The sequence below is a fragment of the Sinocyclocheilus anshuiensis genome, unplaced genomic scaffold (assembly GCF_001515605.1).
Source record: "Sinocyclocheilus anshuiensis isolate Anshui unplaced genomic scaffold, SAMN03320099.WGS_v1.1 scaffold279, whole genome shotgun sequence".
NCBI classification, from domain to species: domain Eukaryota; kingdom Metazoa; phylum Chordata; class Actinopteri; order Cypriniformes; family Cyprinidae; genus Sinocyclocheilus; species Sinocyclocheilus anshuiensis.
Window position 1 is genome coordinate 605471 of NW_015549591.1, and position 18151 is coordinate 623621.

Genomic DNA, 18151 nt, shown 5'->3' on the forward strand with positions numbered 1-18151 from the left:
CACTCACACACACACACACACACACACACAAAACAACATGATCATGAGAATCTTTCACCCGGGAAATCAAATTTAACAAGGGACAACAGTGATTTTATTGATATTGCAACAACTGACTAGAATTCACCTGATTTCCTGGAACAGAAGTATTTAGATCTGTGTTAACGGGATTTTCGTTCATTGCTAATCATTGGCTTCCTCTTTCACCTTCTTTTTACACGTACGCTGAGCGTTTTTATTCACACCGGTGCGCATGCCAGCCAGGTGAAGCAACGACCCCGCCGCCTCCTTCATCTCCTCGTCTTCCTCCTCTTTGACCAGGAGCTTTTCCGCCCGTCTCTTCTTCAGGGGAAGCGTGTCGCCGGGGGTCCGAGGGTGACCTTTGGTCCACAGCAGTCTTCTGCACTGGAGCAGCTGGGAAGGAGGTGGTGTGGCGTCCAGCGGAAAGTCTTTTTGCTCCTCCTTGACCTCAGTGAGCGTCACCTCCTGACTGGGGCTGTAGGCAGAGAGGGAACCCTGAGTGGAGCAGGAGGAGAGGGAGGAAGAAATGTCCCCCTTTGTATTTAGGGACTGCGAGCTGCTGTATGTGTGGTCCTCCTGCTGATCATCGCTGGGTGGAGGAGAGTCACTGCACAGGCTGTTTTTACCCCGTGTCAGATAATCGCCCAGGGCTGATCTGTTAAGACAGATCGACAGATGCAAATCATTATTGAAAATATTACAGTTACACAGACGCTATTATCCAATATGACTTGTAGTGTATTGAAGGTATACACAGAGTGTTATGTCATGGCCGATAACCAATAAATGGCTGATATTAAAATTCTAAATGAATTAAAAACTAAATACTAGAAATTAAAATCAATCATTTAAAATGCTATATATGAATAACATACAGTAATCAAAGATTATATTTAACACTGTTATTCAATTATTCGTGTTTTTAAAGATTCATTTTAAGTGAGCGTTAGATCACGGCAAATGTACTCTAAATGTAAACATATGGAAAAAGAACATGCAAAATTAGCCAATACTGGAAAATATCCAATATTTGATCTTTTCTATTTATCTCTTAATTTTACATCATGAAATAGTTTTTCATGTTTTAAGCACAAATCTAACAACAATTTGTAAGGTTGATGTTTAAAAAAATAATAAAAATCAATATTTTAATGGCATAAAACAAGACAAAATGCCATGTATACATGAACTATTTTACAACAGCTTTGGATTTTGGCTTTTAATCATAAACAAGTAGAAAAAGGAGTCTTGCATTTTTCAGTTAATCATTTTTCCTCTGTCAGCTCCATTTATATGAATTAAAGGAGTTTGTGACCAGTGTTATTTTAGTAGTAGTTATACACTATTGTAGTATTTATTAACATTTTGAATTAGCTGTTATTTTTATATTTTAATTTTACTTTTACGTTTAAGTTTCAAGTTTTTGATCTAATATTTATATTTTATGTTATTTCAACTTTATTTCAATTACCAAAAATTATTTCAATAGTTGAGGTAACAATACCAACACTGATGGAGAAGGGCATACTAACCTCACGACTGTGGTCCTCTTGCTCACAGGACTCAAAGGAAGGGGTCTGATAACTGGAAAGAGCCCCTGAGCAGCAACACGTGAACTATGCTGTATCACTCTCTGTGGAACTGTGAAAAACAAACCCCCAATTAAAATTCATAGCATAAAATACACAAAGAAAATACTGGAATGGATTCCAGTACTTCTATTCGACTGCAGAACAGGCAGTTTATGCTCCTCTCTGAGCATTGGTTTTGCTCATACAATATCTACATTAAATCTCCTAAGATAATGTATAGGAAAACATCTCTTAAAGAAATGCTTAAAGGGGTAGTTCGCCGAGCGTTCACGAGAGTACCACAGCGTGTGATGCTGCTGACGCAGGAGCTGCCGTTCTGACGTGGAACCTGCATGCGCTGCGCCTTGTTTACAAGCAGAGGAATGCACACATGCGTCGAGTACCACAGCGTGTGATGCTGCTGACGCAGGAGCTGCCGTTCTGACGTGGAACCTGCATGCGCTGCGCCTTGTTTACAAGCAGAGGAATGCACACATGCGTCGAGCTACCATCGTGAAGACACGTCGAAGACTGACATGGAAGAGAAGAAACTGTTGAATAAAGTTATTTTTGTTTTCTTTGTGCACAAAAAGTATTCTCGTAGCTTCATAAAATTACGGTTGACCACTGATGTGACATGGATTATTTTAACGATGTCCTTACTAATTTTCTGGGCCTTGAACGTGGTAGTTCCCTTGCTGTCTATGCAGGGTCAGAAAGCTCTTGGATTTCATCAAAAATATCTTAATTTGTCTTTCAAAGATGAACGAAGATCTTAGGGGTTTGGAACAACATGAGGGTGAGTAATTAATGACAGAATTTTCATTTTTGGGTGAACTATCCCTTTAAAGGAGAATAAGAGACGACAAGCCCTTAAACAGTCGTGTTAATTACATATGAGAATGCAATTTCTCAGCAATTTCTGCCTAATAACATATTTTAGAGCTTGACAAAACTAGAAAAAAAAAACATATTCATCATAAAATGTTCATGACTACTTAATTTCCATGATTTTCTGAGGTCTCGAAATCACTCTTCGAAAATTCTCTAATTTTTCCAAAACTCCACGGAAACATGGCTAAATGAGGAAATACGATGTCATAAGATTTGTAGCTAAAAATGAGCTTTTAGCTTATTCCAAGTAATTTTTCCATCTTGTGGCTGCCTCGGAATTGTGCTAAGGGCCCCTTATGGATCGTGGCTCCCTGCACTCCTAAAAATAAAGGTTCCACAAGATTTTATTTTTTCGTGATGCTGTAGAAGAACCATGTTTGGTTCCCCAAAAGAACCTTTCACTGAAAAGTTCTTAAATAATTTTTATTCTTAGTGTGAAGAACATCTTAATAATCTAAAGAACGTAAAGAGTTCAACTTAGTTTAACTTAGAAGAGTGTGGTTGAGAGCCACTTTCCTAAAACAAAGCTATGGTTCAGAATTATTTTTATGGCTTTTTTGGCGCCTGGCAGCCCCTTTCTGCATGGAAAAGAGCAGCGTGAACATTCTGCTAAACATCTCATCGGAAGAAAGCCATTTGGGTCTGGAGCAACATGAAGGTGAGCAGGACTGAAAAGTGGGATGGACAGATTCTAAACCATTCCACCATAAATATTAACTAGGTGATGTTATGTTCGCTTAACTGATTTGCTGAAAGGTCAATAATAGTATTCAATCCACTGTTGACGCTACCGGTTTCACAGCAGGCAAAAAGTGATTCTCCAGTTAATCTCCTGAGTGTGAGCAAATTTTTCGCTTTAAGAGACATGGCAAAAGGACACTAGACAGCCTTCACAGTTGTCCAGCCACTCACAGACTGTAAGCACTACGACACTGACTAGTAGCAAGCTTAAGTGAAGCGGCCTTGAGCTAAGACTGTCCAGTCGAGCACTTGACACACATACACACACACTGAGCTCTTTGCTTGTAGACAGCCATCAAGACATTCACATCACTCAAAGCCAATAGCCCTGCTCAGACACTTTTCACAGGCAGCTCTGCCTCCATTATTCCATTATCAAGAGCAGACGAGAAGGAGAGAGGAGCCACTACAGACAGATAATGTATCCATTTCCTTCCATTTAGCTGCTCACGGTGGAGTGGAAAGAGAGCACCCTGATTGGAATCGAATGGACATTTAAACGGCTGGGACACCAACAGGGAATGAAAGAGAGAGAGAGACAAACAGATGGACTGAAAGAGAGAGATGAAGGAGCAGTTGTGGGAAATGAGAGAATCAGTGATTCCAAAGATATTGCAAAGGTAATCCGTAGGCGCAATGTAGCTATTTGTGTGATAAAGAGGGTTTTTTTATAAATCAAAATCAAGGATCTCTTGCAAGGTGCTTTTGAAAAGCACATGAAATCACTTGACAGGCACAGTTTTCTTTCCTGTTTTGACATATTTCCTATTAAAACTGGAAGTTTGGGTGGGACATATCAGAGGACTCATCACCTTTTTTAAAAATACTTTTACATGGGTAATAGGCTAATAAGCTAATAGGTTACGTCACAGCTACAAACATGATTTGCTATTTGCTGGAAGGTGGCAGGTGGTGTTAGGAGGTGGGTTATTTTATTCTAAAGAGCATTATATTGGACAAAAATAGTAGTACAGGATGAGTCATCAATATGTTTTGTTCTGTTTTCCTGTATTATAGATATAATTTTTATTTATTTATTTAAGGAAATAAATTAACATTTACTCAGCAAGGATGCATAAATCGATAAAAAATGACAGTAAAGACATTTACATATATTTTTTAAAATGTCTATTTCAAAGAAATTTTGTTCTTTTGAACTTTCTATTCATTAAAGAATCCTGAAAAAAATCATGGTTTCCACAAAAATAAGCAGCACAAATGTTTTCCAAACGGATAATAAGAAATGTTTCTTGAGCAGCAAATCATCATATTAGAATGATTTCTGAAGGATCATGTGACACTGAACACTGAGTAATGTGCTCAAAATTCAGCTTTAAAATTACATGAATAAATTGCATTTTAAAATAGAAAACTTGTGTAAAAAATATTAGAGGAATACACTAGCATATAGATGGTTTCAAAGCCAATAAATGGACTAAAACCCACAAAACATTTGATATAATGGAGTCTTTAAGAAACAGAATAGAAAAAATGACAAAAAAAAAACATAGGGCTTTTTACCTTGTAAGAGCACTCCACCATTTTTTCTGAAGAGTGGACTTCCTGGCCATAGTGGAGGACTGAAGAACATATACACAGAGCGAGAATGTTAGAGTGATAAAATCACATAATGAAAAACACTTTTGTATCATCAACTTCTGAAATCCTATTCAAAGTCAGATAAAAGCAGGGGAGGAAACTCTAAGTATATATGAGATATGATGGTGTGGAATGCAAACTGGAGACTGAGAGGTAGAGCAAGAATCTAATTGAACTGTTACAGACTTTCAGGCGAGGCTTGGAAATCCCATTATTTACCATGATTACTCGTTATAGACAGCACAAAGCAGTGGATCCAAATGGCTTGTACTTTCAATAACAGTCGATATTTTCCTTTAACTTAGATTGACTCAGTCCTTTAGTCCTGAAATCAGATCCTCAAACTCACACTTTTTCAAGTGATAGGAATAGTTGAGGGTGTTGGGGTTCACAGACAGACAGGCAGACTGACATCACATTTATCTTATCTCATTAATCCCACTGTCGATCCTGGGATTTTGTAGGTCTGATATGCATAGATCAGCAAATTAATAATAAGTGCAAATTAGACTAGTGGTAAAATTTTTGTGTTGAGGGTGAGCGGTTCTAATTGCATAATAAATGCATTAGTATGCCAGTGGATAGATTAAAGAAATAGGTATCAGATATCAATTACAACAACCATACAGTAATAAAAAATGAATAATTTTTTTAAAGTATTGCCACTCATTAAAACACACATTAAAGTCAGCATAAAATGGAAATTCACCCAATCTATTTTCTAAATGCATGTTATAGATCTTATTGTGAAGAATTGTTTGATTCATTTGATATTTTTTGACCTAATAATTCTTAATCAATTTTTTATCAAAATGCCAACTCAATTTTTTGTGTAAATGTCAGACTTCTCGCTGGGAACATATGCCAAACTCCTCCAATCATTTTCTCAGCTTAAACCCCGCCTTGTTCTTACAATTGACTGCAAGCTCACGATGAGATCTGCCTGCATCCAATCCGCAACCACCCAACCGAAAACTGTTTTACACGGATATAGGCCACAATATGGAAGAAAGGATCTGTCACTATATGTTATATCGCAACTTTTATTAAATAAACCGTCTAAACTAGCCTGGACCATCCAAAGGCCACCTAAAACCATTTAAGCTATCATATGAAGCTGTTTCCACAATGTGAAAAAAATCCACCTATTTCAACTTAAACACTTTAGTTCAGTTGCTGCCTTCAATTTTTAAGTATAAGTACTTGGTTGTACAAGTCATTTCAACTTAAATTACATTAAACTGACAAAAAAATATCAAGCTGAAAGACTAAAAAGCTTTCTAAAAAGCTTTGTGTTTGTAAACAGAACAACTGTATAATTGACTGTACAACTGTTTACACAGTAACTGACTTTCATTTCCTAAAAGAGAACTAGATACCACAAACTACTGAGAGGAGTTCCTTCATCCCACAAGAGGAAGTGTGGGGGGAGGGGGTCAAGGAAAAAGCAAGAAAACAGGCACCCGACATCTTCTGTTGCTATGGAGTTTAGTGTTGCTAAGCCTATAATGTATTTCTTAGCACTAACTGTCTGTCCTATCTCTGCTTTTTTCTTCTTTTGCCAGACAAATATCTTCGTGCTACTGTTCCACCTGTCTTATGCATGTGTTGCCATGGAGGTACTCTGGTCGTCACAGCAACAGCAGAGGAGAAGAAACGACTCAGGAAGGGCAAGCGTGTGCCGTTTCTTTACATCCCACAGATTCCCCAGAGGACCATGTCCAGTTGCTGACAGAGTGTTCAGGAATGAGTGAGGTACTGACCCAAAACCTTAACACACCAGATCAATGTGTTCTTCTTCACAGGAAGGTCATAAGAGAGGCCACCAAAGAAAGGCTTGTATATGATCTTTGCTCCCTTCGGTCTTCCTATCTTTCTCTTTCTTAAAGGTAAAGAGAAGTTTTGCTTAATCCGAGACTCTTTTACTGGCAAAATTATTCATACCATGGTAAAGTTAACGTCCTCTCAGTCACATTTTGTTATTCCACACTAAGGCAGGGTTTTGTGCTCATGCTCTTTCTTTAGAAATGGAAAAGTCTGGACTATGATTTTCAGGGCCACACAAAATGGAAAGTGTGAATCAAAGTACCAGAAGAAAACAACCCGATGAAGAGGAAAAAAGCAATAACTGCTAAATGCAGAAGAAAAGAAAAGAGAGGAAAAAGAACAAGAAATGGACGGCCCAAAAAAAAAAAACTGAGTGAGAAATTCAGGCATTACCTGTGGTATTGCTGAGGAGAGGCAGATGGGGAGGTAGAAGGTTTTGGAAGCCGAGGGGAATACGGATGATATGGAGTCTTCTTTAGTGCCTGAATCAGATTGTGTCTGTAGTCAGGATCAATAGACCAGAGTGAACCCTTTCCTATACTCTAAAATACAAAAAAGACAAATTACTGTCATGTTACATCTTCAATCTTTCAGCATCTTTAATATGATTAATAATATTGCGAGATACTGTGCAGCAAAGGTGGGCGACTCTGACCCTCCAGATCCACTTTCCAGCAGAGTTTAGTTCCAACCCTAATCAAACACACATAAGCAAGCCAATCAAAGTCTTCAGGATTACTAGAAAGCTATTAGGCAGGTGAGTTTGATCTGGATTGGAGCTAAGGACCACCCCCTAGGGTGAAGTGGACCTCAAGGGCCAGAGTTGCCAAGCCCTATTGTAAGAACACAATAAATCGGGGGCTCATCCAGGATAGGAACCAGGGACCTCACAGAGCCCAAGAAAGAATCATACCTCTAAACAAGGGGTGTCAAATTCAGTTCCTGGAGGGCCACTGTCCTGCAGAGTTTAGCTACAATCCTAATCAACCACACCTAAACCAAGACCTTCAGGATTATTAGAAACTTCTAGGCACGTGTTTTGGAGCTGGTTGGAGCTACATTCTACAGGACACTGGCCTTCCAGGATCCCAACCATGTTCCTTGAGCCCCCCAAACACAGCACATTGAATAGCTCTCCTTTGTCTGACACACCAATTTCAGGTCTTGCAGCCACTACTAATGAGCTGATGTGCTGAATCAGGTGTGTTTGATTAAGGAGACATGTAAAATGTGCAGTGTTGGGGATCCAAGAACGTGGTTGAAAACCACTGCTCTAAACCAAGGGTATCCAACCCCTGCTCCTCGAGGGCTACCATGCTGCTGAGGTGCTGCTCCAACCCTAATCAAACACACCTGGACCAGCTAATCAAGGGGTTCAGGGTCACCTGAAAACAACAGATAACAGGTTGGACCTGAAGTCTGCAGAAAGGTATCCCTTCACGATCAGAATTGGCAACCCCTGCTCTAAAGCACGGGTATTATATGTCAGTGTTAACCTGACATATAATAGCCCACCTGGCTGGCTCGCTCTGTGTTGGGGACAGTCGTGGCCTAATGGTTAGAGAGTTGTAACCCAAACCCAAAGGTCACAGGTTTGAGTCTCGGTACCGGCAGGGATTGTAGGTGGGGGGAGTGAATATACTCCTAACCCTTGAGCAAGGTACCGAACCCCCAACTGCTCCCCTGGCGCTGCCCACTGCTGGTGTGTGTTCACGGTGTGTGTGTGTGTGTTTGTTCACTACTCACTGCTGTGTGTGTGTGCACTAGGATGGGTTAAATGCAGAGCACAAATTCCGAGCATGAGACACCATAGTTGGCTACACTTTCCCTTTCACTTAATCCAGGACCTGGGGACCCACAGCACTGCACATTTAGCATGTCTCTCTTTTCTGACACACTCACTTCAGTTCAGTTCACGAAGCTCTTTCCTATCTGAAACAGGTGTGCTTAATAAGAGAGACATACAAAATTGAAAACAACTGCTCTAAACACAGACAAACTGGGGACTCGTCCAGGATAGGAAAACGGGACCTCATGCAGCCCTAGAAAGAATCATACCTCTAAATCAGGGTTTTTCAAATGCAGTCCGGTGGGGTCAGTGTCCTCTTGAATTTAGCTCTAACCCCAACAAGCTAATTAAGGTGTTCAGAATTACTTGCATGGTGCGCTAAACTGGACTAAAGTCTGCAGGACACTGGCCCTCCAGCACTGGTGTTAAAGAGCCCTACTCTAAACGCAGATTTAAAATAGAACTCAGTTTAGCCTGATGTTCTCAAGAACCTTCAAAGTAATGGCATGTATATATTTTGAAATAAATCGTACATTATCTAAGAGTACATATTTGCAAAGTATTGAGGAAACCGAAAAGCGGGGTGGAGGATTAGACCTAGCACTCAAGACCCTTGTTGTCAAGTGAACACAGAGTCACCTTTAAAACTGCCTCAACAGGCAACACTGACATATATTTTTAGATCAAAGAAGCCGTTCTCCACCTAATTAAGCTGTCTGCCCTCCATCAGGAGCTTCCAGAGCCACATTTCACTTTACCAAAAAACACAACTCACACAAGGCATGAAATTCAACCCGTGCGGCTTCGATCTCGGCTCTCGTATTAAGCACTAAAATAAGTGAGACGGGATGGTGAAAGCACTCTGATATTATCGTAGTTACAGAACAGTCGCTATAGCAATGATCAACAGTGTTTACTGACCCACCACACAAGGCAATTAAGGGAAAGGTTTGATTAGACGGGCCGACAAACTAGCAATTGCCAAATGGTTGGGGGAAGCAACTTTATTTCAAATTTCTGTGTGTGTTCGTGTTCATATTTCTGTGTGTGTGTGTTTCATACTGCTGGAGGAGCCATTGGCCCAATGTGCCGTTTCCACCCGGGGTGCAGGGTAATTCAAATACACTCCCCATGACTTCATTCATAACTTCCCCCCACCAGTCTTCCATCTGCCCTCAATTAGCTATCAACACGCCTGCAAAACAACATCACAGACTGACGTACATCATTCACCAGCTCCGGCACGGCATCCGGGTACGGCTCCAGCTCACCTCCCTGCCAGAACCGCATGACCCTTCTCTACAGGAGTCAGAGGAGGAGCAGACATGCACCTGTGGTTTCGCTGGTCTCCAAGGCAACAAGTAGAAGAGAGGGATGGTTGGTTGTCTGGTAGGAGGGTTTGGCACGAGTATCTCAGTCTACATGGAGACAATGATGGCGTTTTAAACCCAGCCCAGACCTATGTGCTAATCTTTCCCAACCGTGGTAAATGAGGAAAGCAGATTTCTGCCACAGACTCTACACTGAGAGAGCCAGAACACATGATTGCCTATGTTTAAAAGAGAAGGTTTCTACTCGTGTCTTATAAAGTATACACACATTTTCATGAATGTTAAAGGGGTCATATCATGGAAAACTGGATTTTCCACTCAGACCATTTTTGGAAACTAAGCTGCAATACTTGCTTATTTGGAAATCTTCATGGTTCCATTGACACAACCTCATTTACATATGACACCTCACATATCAGTATTTAGGTTGCCCCAGATTACTGCTAGTGTGAAGTAAACCTGCACAAAGAGAGGGGTCAAGGTTTGTCTGGTTAGAAAATTCAAGTTAGTCCCTCCTGCAACAACAACAACATCTGGACCTGGAAAGCATCTTCATCTACGTTGATTCAAAATTTGCCACGCATTGTTACAAAATAGAAAACAGCAAATGATTAATTACATGATAGCAGATGTTTTTGCCAAGCTCTTTAAAAGTATATAATAGACAGTCGCCACTTCAAGGGTTTGGGAATGTGTGCATTATTTTTGTGCTATCAGCCAAACAGTGTTCTCACGACACAATTTTGCAGCTTCGGAGTGTTTAGCCACATGGCTTTTTACAGCTCATGTGATTGGCTCAAAAAATCCTGGATGAAGAATGAGGTTCCATGAGCCTGTTTTTGGAGGGTCATGTGCCAACTAAACGGAGACGATTGGGAACGTTAACAAAATGTTTTCTCCATGTATTACGGACACCCTTGGGTTAGCAATTATAACATTTACATATAGAATACTTAAAGGTACAGAAACAAAAAAGAGGATGCTTAATTAAAAGTGTCATGTAAAATTAGATTTTGGCTTAAGCAACTTTGACTAACATTATAAGTGGACTTCAGGGGAAAAATAGTTTTAAAAAGTGTAAAATATGATTCCTCTAAAACACAGGCACACACAGTGCACTGAAAATTGCATTTGCTTAGTACTCAAGCACAATTACATTGGAGTGGAGTGCAGACACATTTGAGATCTTTAACCTGTGGGGTTTGGCTGGATCTTTGAAGACTGAGGCTTGTAAGAAAGCTAGGACTGGTCTACCACAGCATTTAGTGTCTAAACATCTGCTATTGAGTAACACACTGTGAATCATTATACTTAGTCTACTCACTAGTTTGCCCTTCTCCTTCAAACACCCTTCTGAGGTGTGTGTGAGATTGAATTCCATTTTTAAACAAATCAAAAGAGGCTTTTAATGATTTAAGTATATTCAGAGACAAACATATCTTTTAAGTAGAAAGTCTTTAGGAATTTTGAAAAAAAAAACAAAACAAAAAAAATCAGTTCCCTGTTCCAATCAGAGTGGAAAATGAAACTAAATTAAACAATTAAACACATATACATTCAAATGTAATTCAGTTAATTTCCTACATAACATAACCTATATATATATCCCAGCCTATATTGCCTTTATATCACAGTCTATATTAGAAGGGTTGTATAAACATTTAGTTTGGTCTTCTGCCAGAGATTTACTTAATTTTGAAATCTAATACAACTGGTCAAGTAACTTGATCTTTACCCACCAAAACAGATCACTGTGCTTCATACCACTTCCCTGAAATACTCCCACATTTTACCCACACACACATATACAGATCTTCTCACACACATAGCAACGCAGCCAATCAGTTTTGCTGTTGCTACAGAAACAGCATGCTTTTCATGTCAACTACAGCTCGGTTGCTATGGGAATACATTTACACGGAAAACTCTTTTGGTCGTAGTTAAGAATTAAATGACAGGATGACGGCTTAGACAGGTACAAACACACTCTTATGCGCACACGCATAATAATACAAACACACTCTGCCAGAGCAAACGGTGCGATTTCTTAATCTTTTCATCTGTTTTGATGTCAGTGGATGATTTTATCAATTATTTGTCATATCTAAACAAAAAGCATGATTGCATTTTGATTATAGTCACGCATTGATTACAGCTGTACTATATTGTGATTATAATCATGGACTTGTTTACATGTCCACAGCCCACATTCATAAAATCTCTTAAAAACAAACCATAATAATAAGTCTTTGTTGACTAAGCTTGCACTTAGAACTAATCGGTCATAAATTCAATTTGGACTTTGATTTAAGGTTAATACTGCTTTAATAGGTCTATGACAAGTTGCTCATGTGTTCTGTCCTATTTATTAATTTATTTAAAAAATGCTAAAATGCAATTCATACATACAGAGACTTTTAATTTATGTATAAAAATTTTTTTTTATTTAATTAATTAATTTATGTATTTTATGTAATTTTTTTGTGGGGGACATAATGTAAAAAATGTAAAAATGTAATGTAAAAAATTTACAAGAAAACAATTATTAAGTAGTTTGGCATAATCTCTTATTATTACCTCCTAGAGAAAAAAATATTTGAACAAAACTGCTTTACTGCTATTAATATTTGAAAAACCTTTGTCTGCAAAATGCATGTGATGCGACCTACAAAATTCATCTGGTTCAACATGCAGAAAAAAAACCATGAAACCGGATATGATATCATAGAAAGGACCACTGCAGACCCTCACGACTGTCCATCAAAGTCAATATATCTCTTAAAATATCATATCACATATACCTTTTATGACCAGTTTAGTTCAGGTTGTAAAAACGTTCTGTGGTAATGATAATTATAAATTAATAATTCATTAATTTGTTATTATTCATAAATTTGAAAATAAACTTGAATAATATATTTAAACACTTTCTTGGAATTAATTTAGATTATGTATTCAATGTGCATAGAAAGCGTTATTAACATCGTACAACTTGACATTTTCAAAATAATTAAATTGAAGCATTTTCTGAAATTGGTATAAAAGTTTGTCAAACCCATACAAAGCCAGCGCGAGTACGAATAGTACATTTCTAAGTTGTCAAATGTGTTTTAAAATATGCTTTTAAAAGGTTTTTCTTCATTATGAGCCCAATAGACTGCAAGAACTCCTAGACTGCAACTGAAAAGGAAAAGCATTCAAGAACATGTGAACACATCTGGGTAAAAAGTATTTAAAAGCCACCAGGATGATAAACTATTGATGGAAAATCCCTCAGGAAGATGAAAGTGTGTGTTCAGTGTTCAGACAAACACAAGCCCTCACCTGACTGCGATCCTTATCCACCTTTTTGAAGCATTTGTTTAGCGACAGATTATGACGCACTGAATTCTTCCAGCCAGTGGGGGCGCTCGCGAAGTAGGGGAAGTGCTCCAGTATCCAGCCGTAGATGTCTTTGACAGGAAGTCGCTTGGAGGGAGCGTCCTCTATTGCCATGAAGATGAGGCAGCTGAAGGAATAGGGAGGTTTGAGGCTGGGACCCGTAGACAGGTGGTAGGGTGGCTCGCTGGGCTCAGGGGAGGATGACGGCGAGGAGCAGGGCTCGCGGCCACCGTTAGCATCCTGTAGGGGGCTAACGCTACGCAGGCCCGAGTGACCCAGGCTTGTCAGAAGATCCGTGCTCTCGTGCAACCAGCTGAGGCTGGTCAGTTCCTCGTCCTCGGCCCGGCTAAGGGAGGCAGACAGGGCCAGAGACAGGTCAGCTGCCTCAGTGTCCTGGTAGAGCTGACTCAGACCCCGCGCAACACTCCCACTGCTGGGGCCCTCGGCCTTCTTCCCTGGGGGCATGACCACTGGACCCATGCAGCCCTCGGCTCCTGCAGAGACACAAGACAACACTCTGTAAAGTGGTTGCTAGTTTTTATGGGGAAAAAAATTGAAAAGGCTTAACTGGAGCTCTAATATAAGTTGAATCTGTTTGCATCTGTGGACAAGCAGTTCACACACAACTGCGATTTTTGTGATAAAAACTGAGATTTAAAATGGCATTAAAAAACTTCCAGGTTTGTTTGTGTTATGTTTGTGCTTGTTTGTAGGGCTGCACAATTTGGCCAATTTTTTGGGATTATATATCAATATGACTACAATAAATAATAATAATAATCATAATAATAATTATGACTATTACTATTATACAGCAATATGACTACAATAATACTAATGATATTGTTACTATTATTAAGTTTATTAAATAAATAATTTATAATTTCATTATAAAATAAAGAGATATTTAAGAAAAATGATATAATTATAATAACTGAAATTATTTAAAAGAATTAAAACCGCATTTAAAAAGGCCCCCAGGTTTCATATTGATTATATATCAATATTATATATCAATATAAATCAATAATAATGTTAAAAATAGTTTAAAAATTCGGTAACATTTTATTTTAAGGTGTCCTTTTACAGATGTTACATGTACTTACTATTATAATAACAATTAATTATGCATAATTACATGCAAGTAACCCTAAATCAAACCCTAATCCCTAACCATATAGTAAGAACATGTAGTTAATTAATATTACTCAGTACTTACATCTATAATTACAAAGGACACCTTAAAATGAAGTGTAACCAAAAAATCTTTACAACTGTAATTACAATTGTACAAAAGTACAAAAGTAATTACAATTGTAGTATTTCACTGTAAACTAAAATATAAGTATTTTAAAATTAGGTATTTAAGAAAAATAGAATTATAATAATTTATTTAATAATAATAATTATTAAATAAAATATTAAACTAAAATATGAAATTATAATTGTAATATTTCACTCTAAAACTTTGATTTCACTCTATAATATTTTCACTCATAATTTTAATAATAATATAATTATAATAATTTAAATTACATTTAATAATATAATCATTTAAATTACATTTAAAATTGCATTAAAAAGGCTCCAGGTTTTATATTGATTATATATCAATAGGTGTATAATAATAATAATAATGTCAAAAAATTGTTTAAAAAAAATCTTTACAACTTTTCAGATTTATAAAAAATCAAACTCCAGTACTCCAGTAAACATACGCTTAGTAAAAGTTTGTCTGGTTTGTGTATTTTGTAGGATCGACAAACACACAAGGCTAAAATCACTGCATGTTAAATTAATCTCTTATATTTGTAGATACTTGTTCCCATGAAACAAATGTGTACTCTGTGAACTCCCAGAGAGAAATGAGACTGAAAAATCAGCATGAGAACGGGAATCCACTTCCATATTTCAGAGGTGAGATCAGCAAACATTTGCACCAACAAATGCATTTTAAAAATGCAGTTAATTCAAGCTTAATCTAGTCAAATTCCAAATTCATAGTATATTAATGTAAATGGAGAAAATTTACAGAGTACACAAACTACTTCAGCTAAACTCTCCAGTCAAATTAATAGCATTTATGAACAATTGTTTTTAATTGAGCACAAACATAAGATTTTTAGGTCTCCAGAGGAGATGAAAACTTTTTTTTGATACTTTAGGCACTTTTTGTTCTTTTAGAACCTTGGCAGTACAAATGAGCATTCACGCTCCTTGTATGGAAAACGGATGTTCATTCATTCTTCATAAGATCTTTTGTTGTGTTCCACAGAAGAAAGAAATGATATGGGGTCGGAATGAAATGAGGGTGAGTAAACAATAATAAAGTTTAAGGGTTATAAATAATGTGTTATAAAGGTTATATTTTCGCATTTGGCTCCCAAACTCTGGAATAGCCTTCCTGATAACGTTCGGGGTTCAGACACACTCTCCCTGTTTAAATCTAGATTAAAGACACATCTCTTTGGCCAAGCATTCAAATAATGCATCTCATAATCTTTTACTGCAGTTATATCTGATCAAATTAGTTTGATTATTCTTTAGTTTGGGTTAAACAAATCAATTTTGCTTGGTTGGAACAGCAGCTACGCTAATTATGTTTCTATTTGTTCCTCTGTTTTTTGACACGGGATTGACATCCCGTGGTAACTAGGATTTACACAAGCTTCAGTCTGGATCCAGAACACCTGAGAAGAGATGATGCCAACCCCTCAGAGGACCTCAGATGATGCCAACCCTGAAACAACATACAGAACTACCACATTTTGCTATAAGTTTGATTGCATCATATAATAATTGCTGTTAATAGTGTTCATCGTCTGTTTTATTACGTCTTAAATTGATTTTTCCGTACTGCTGGTTCGTCTGGTCAGAGGAGAACTGGCCCCCCGACTGAGCCTGGTTTCTCCCAAGGTTTTTTCTCCATTCTGTCACCGATGGAGTTTTGGTTCCTTGCCGCTGTCGCCTCTGGCTTGCTTAGTTGGGGACACTTCATTTCCAGCGATACCGTTGACTTGATTGCAAAGATACTATTTAAACTGAGCTGGATGTTGACATCACTGAATTCAATGATGAACTGTCTTTAACTGAAAAATTTGTGTTTACTATTGTCATTTTGCATTATTGACACTATTTTCCTAATTAATGCTGTTCAGTTGCTTTGACACAATCTGTATTGTTAAAAGCGCTATATAAATAAAGGTGACTTGACTTGACTTGACTTATTATAAATAAGGTGTTGTGTATATTTCTATGAATACAGTGACCAACATTGTTTAAATAGAAATGTATAAATAAATCACTCCCATACAACTTTTCTGCCAAAGTATAATTGCTGGGTTAGAATTACAAGCCAAAGTTAAAACTTTAAGTGAACTTGATCCAATCATTCAGATTTTATTAAAGAAGAAAATCAAGTCCAGAATCGTGGAAAATCTAAAGATTAAATGCAACTAGTTAAATGGAAACAACTTTCTGTTTCAGAGCAAAAAATAAAACAGACAATTGTGAGATAAAAGAAATAAAGCTGCAATTGTGCAGTTTAAACCCACATTATGAGTTATAAAGTCATTATGAGAAATACAATTGCACTTATGAAATATAAAGTCGCAATTATGAGAAACAAAGTTATGGGAAATAAAGACACATCTGTGGGATATAAAAGTCACAATCGCAAGACATAAAAAATGTGACTTAATTTCCCATAATTATGAGAAGTTGTGAGATGTAAAGCCACAATCACCTTTCTTTTCAGGCTTCCATACAAAAAGGATGTTATAACAATGATGCAACCTTTTTTACAATGGAAAATCTGATGAACCGTTCTCTTGCAGCAGTGTGTGAGTGTGTGTGTGTGTGTGTGTGTGTGTGTGTGTGTTTGAAGTTTCTTGGTGGTAAGGTTAGCAGGAGGTTGGATTTTAGAGGAAGTAATCCTGACGCTATCTGAAGATGCATAAAATCTAAATACAAATTTATCACACACTGCCCAAGTCACAGTAGGAAATCCAGTTAATCTCTCCCTACAGCATTACCCATCACTTTTAACTCTCTCTCTGACACCCATGCCAACATGTACCCACACACAATTATACATATGCCATACATGCATGTCGAGCGACGTGCCAGGGGCAGCACCCCCCTGATAACGTGATTCAATCAGTCAATAACAGCATATGCAGCTGAGCACTCCTTGGAAAATGCACAGTCACGCCTCAGGGCTGCTTTTGACACTCGCGCTCACATGTCAAAGCAGCAACTCTCTTCACTTGCATTGATTGACAGCTGACAGCTAGCTCTGCATGGCTAATCCAGCATCTGTATCCACGGCAACAGAGCGAGAATATTATCCAGCCTCACAATCTGGAGCAGAGATTCCCTGGGGTCAGTCGAGGCATGGCTGCGTTTATAAGGCAGATTATACAAATGTGGACGCCATCACATCCACATCATAAGCGAGGAAAACAAGCTTGCGGGTTTTCCAGCTGGAATCAACTACATATTAACAATGACTGTGGGTTTTTAAAAACTAAAATGCAGTAGAAAACTGTTATAGTCCACTATTTGATCCTGGTCTATGAATGTGTACAGTAATGAGAAAATAATACCAATAAAAAAAAAGTATTTTGGTGGTACAATATAATGGTACTTTCTTATTACCACAGTATATGGGGTAAAAACCTACATTATGATCAATATGTACTGAGGAATATAATATATTCTAATGGCATATTAAACTAAAAATATATCCCTGCTGAAAAACAAACCTACTGAAACCAGTCTAAAATGGTTGGCTGGTTTTAGCTTGTCTTCCAGCCTGGTCAATGCTGGTTTACAGGCTGGTTTGGAAAGGTTTAGACTACTTCTTTAGCTGGTCAGGCTGGTCTTAGCTGGACAGGCAGGGAGACCAGCAGACCAACCAGTTAAAACCAGCTTGGCGCTACATTAAAGTGATTATTACGTTTTGAATATGGATATTTTTCTTACAAAAACGCATC

General features: G+C 37.9%; 1 protein-coding gene across 4 annotated transcripts in view; it reads right to left on the reverse strand.

The window, feature by feature from the left end:
• LOC107658179 (forkhead box protein N3-like) overlaps window positions 1-13872 on the reverse strand; it is a 14346-nt gene extending 474 nt beyond the window's left edge. Inside the window, exons 1-5 of one of the 4 annotated variants that reach the window (XR_001630763.1) lie at window positions 13098-13872; window positions 7047-7195; window positions 4749-4807; window positions 1554-1662; window positions 26-676 (exon numbers count right to left, since the gene is read on the reverse strand). Coding sequence is in view for 1 of the 4 variants with exons in the window: in XM_016446641.1 (XP_016302127.1) it covers window positions 184-676; window positions 1554-1662; window positions 4749-4807; window positions 7047-7195; window positions 13098-13634 (1347 nt within the window). In the remaining 3 variants the exon portion in view is untranslated. Of the gene's footprint in view, window positions 1-3; window positions 677-1553; window positions 1663-4748; window positions 4808-7046; window positions 7196-13097 lie in introns of those variants that run through there. The other 3 variants (XR_001630764.1, XR_001630762.1, XM_016446641.1) reach the window with 3 other exon arrangements.
• Between the last annotated feature and the right edge of the window lie 4279 nt (window positions 13873-18151).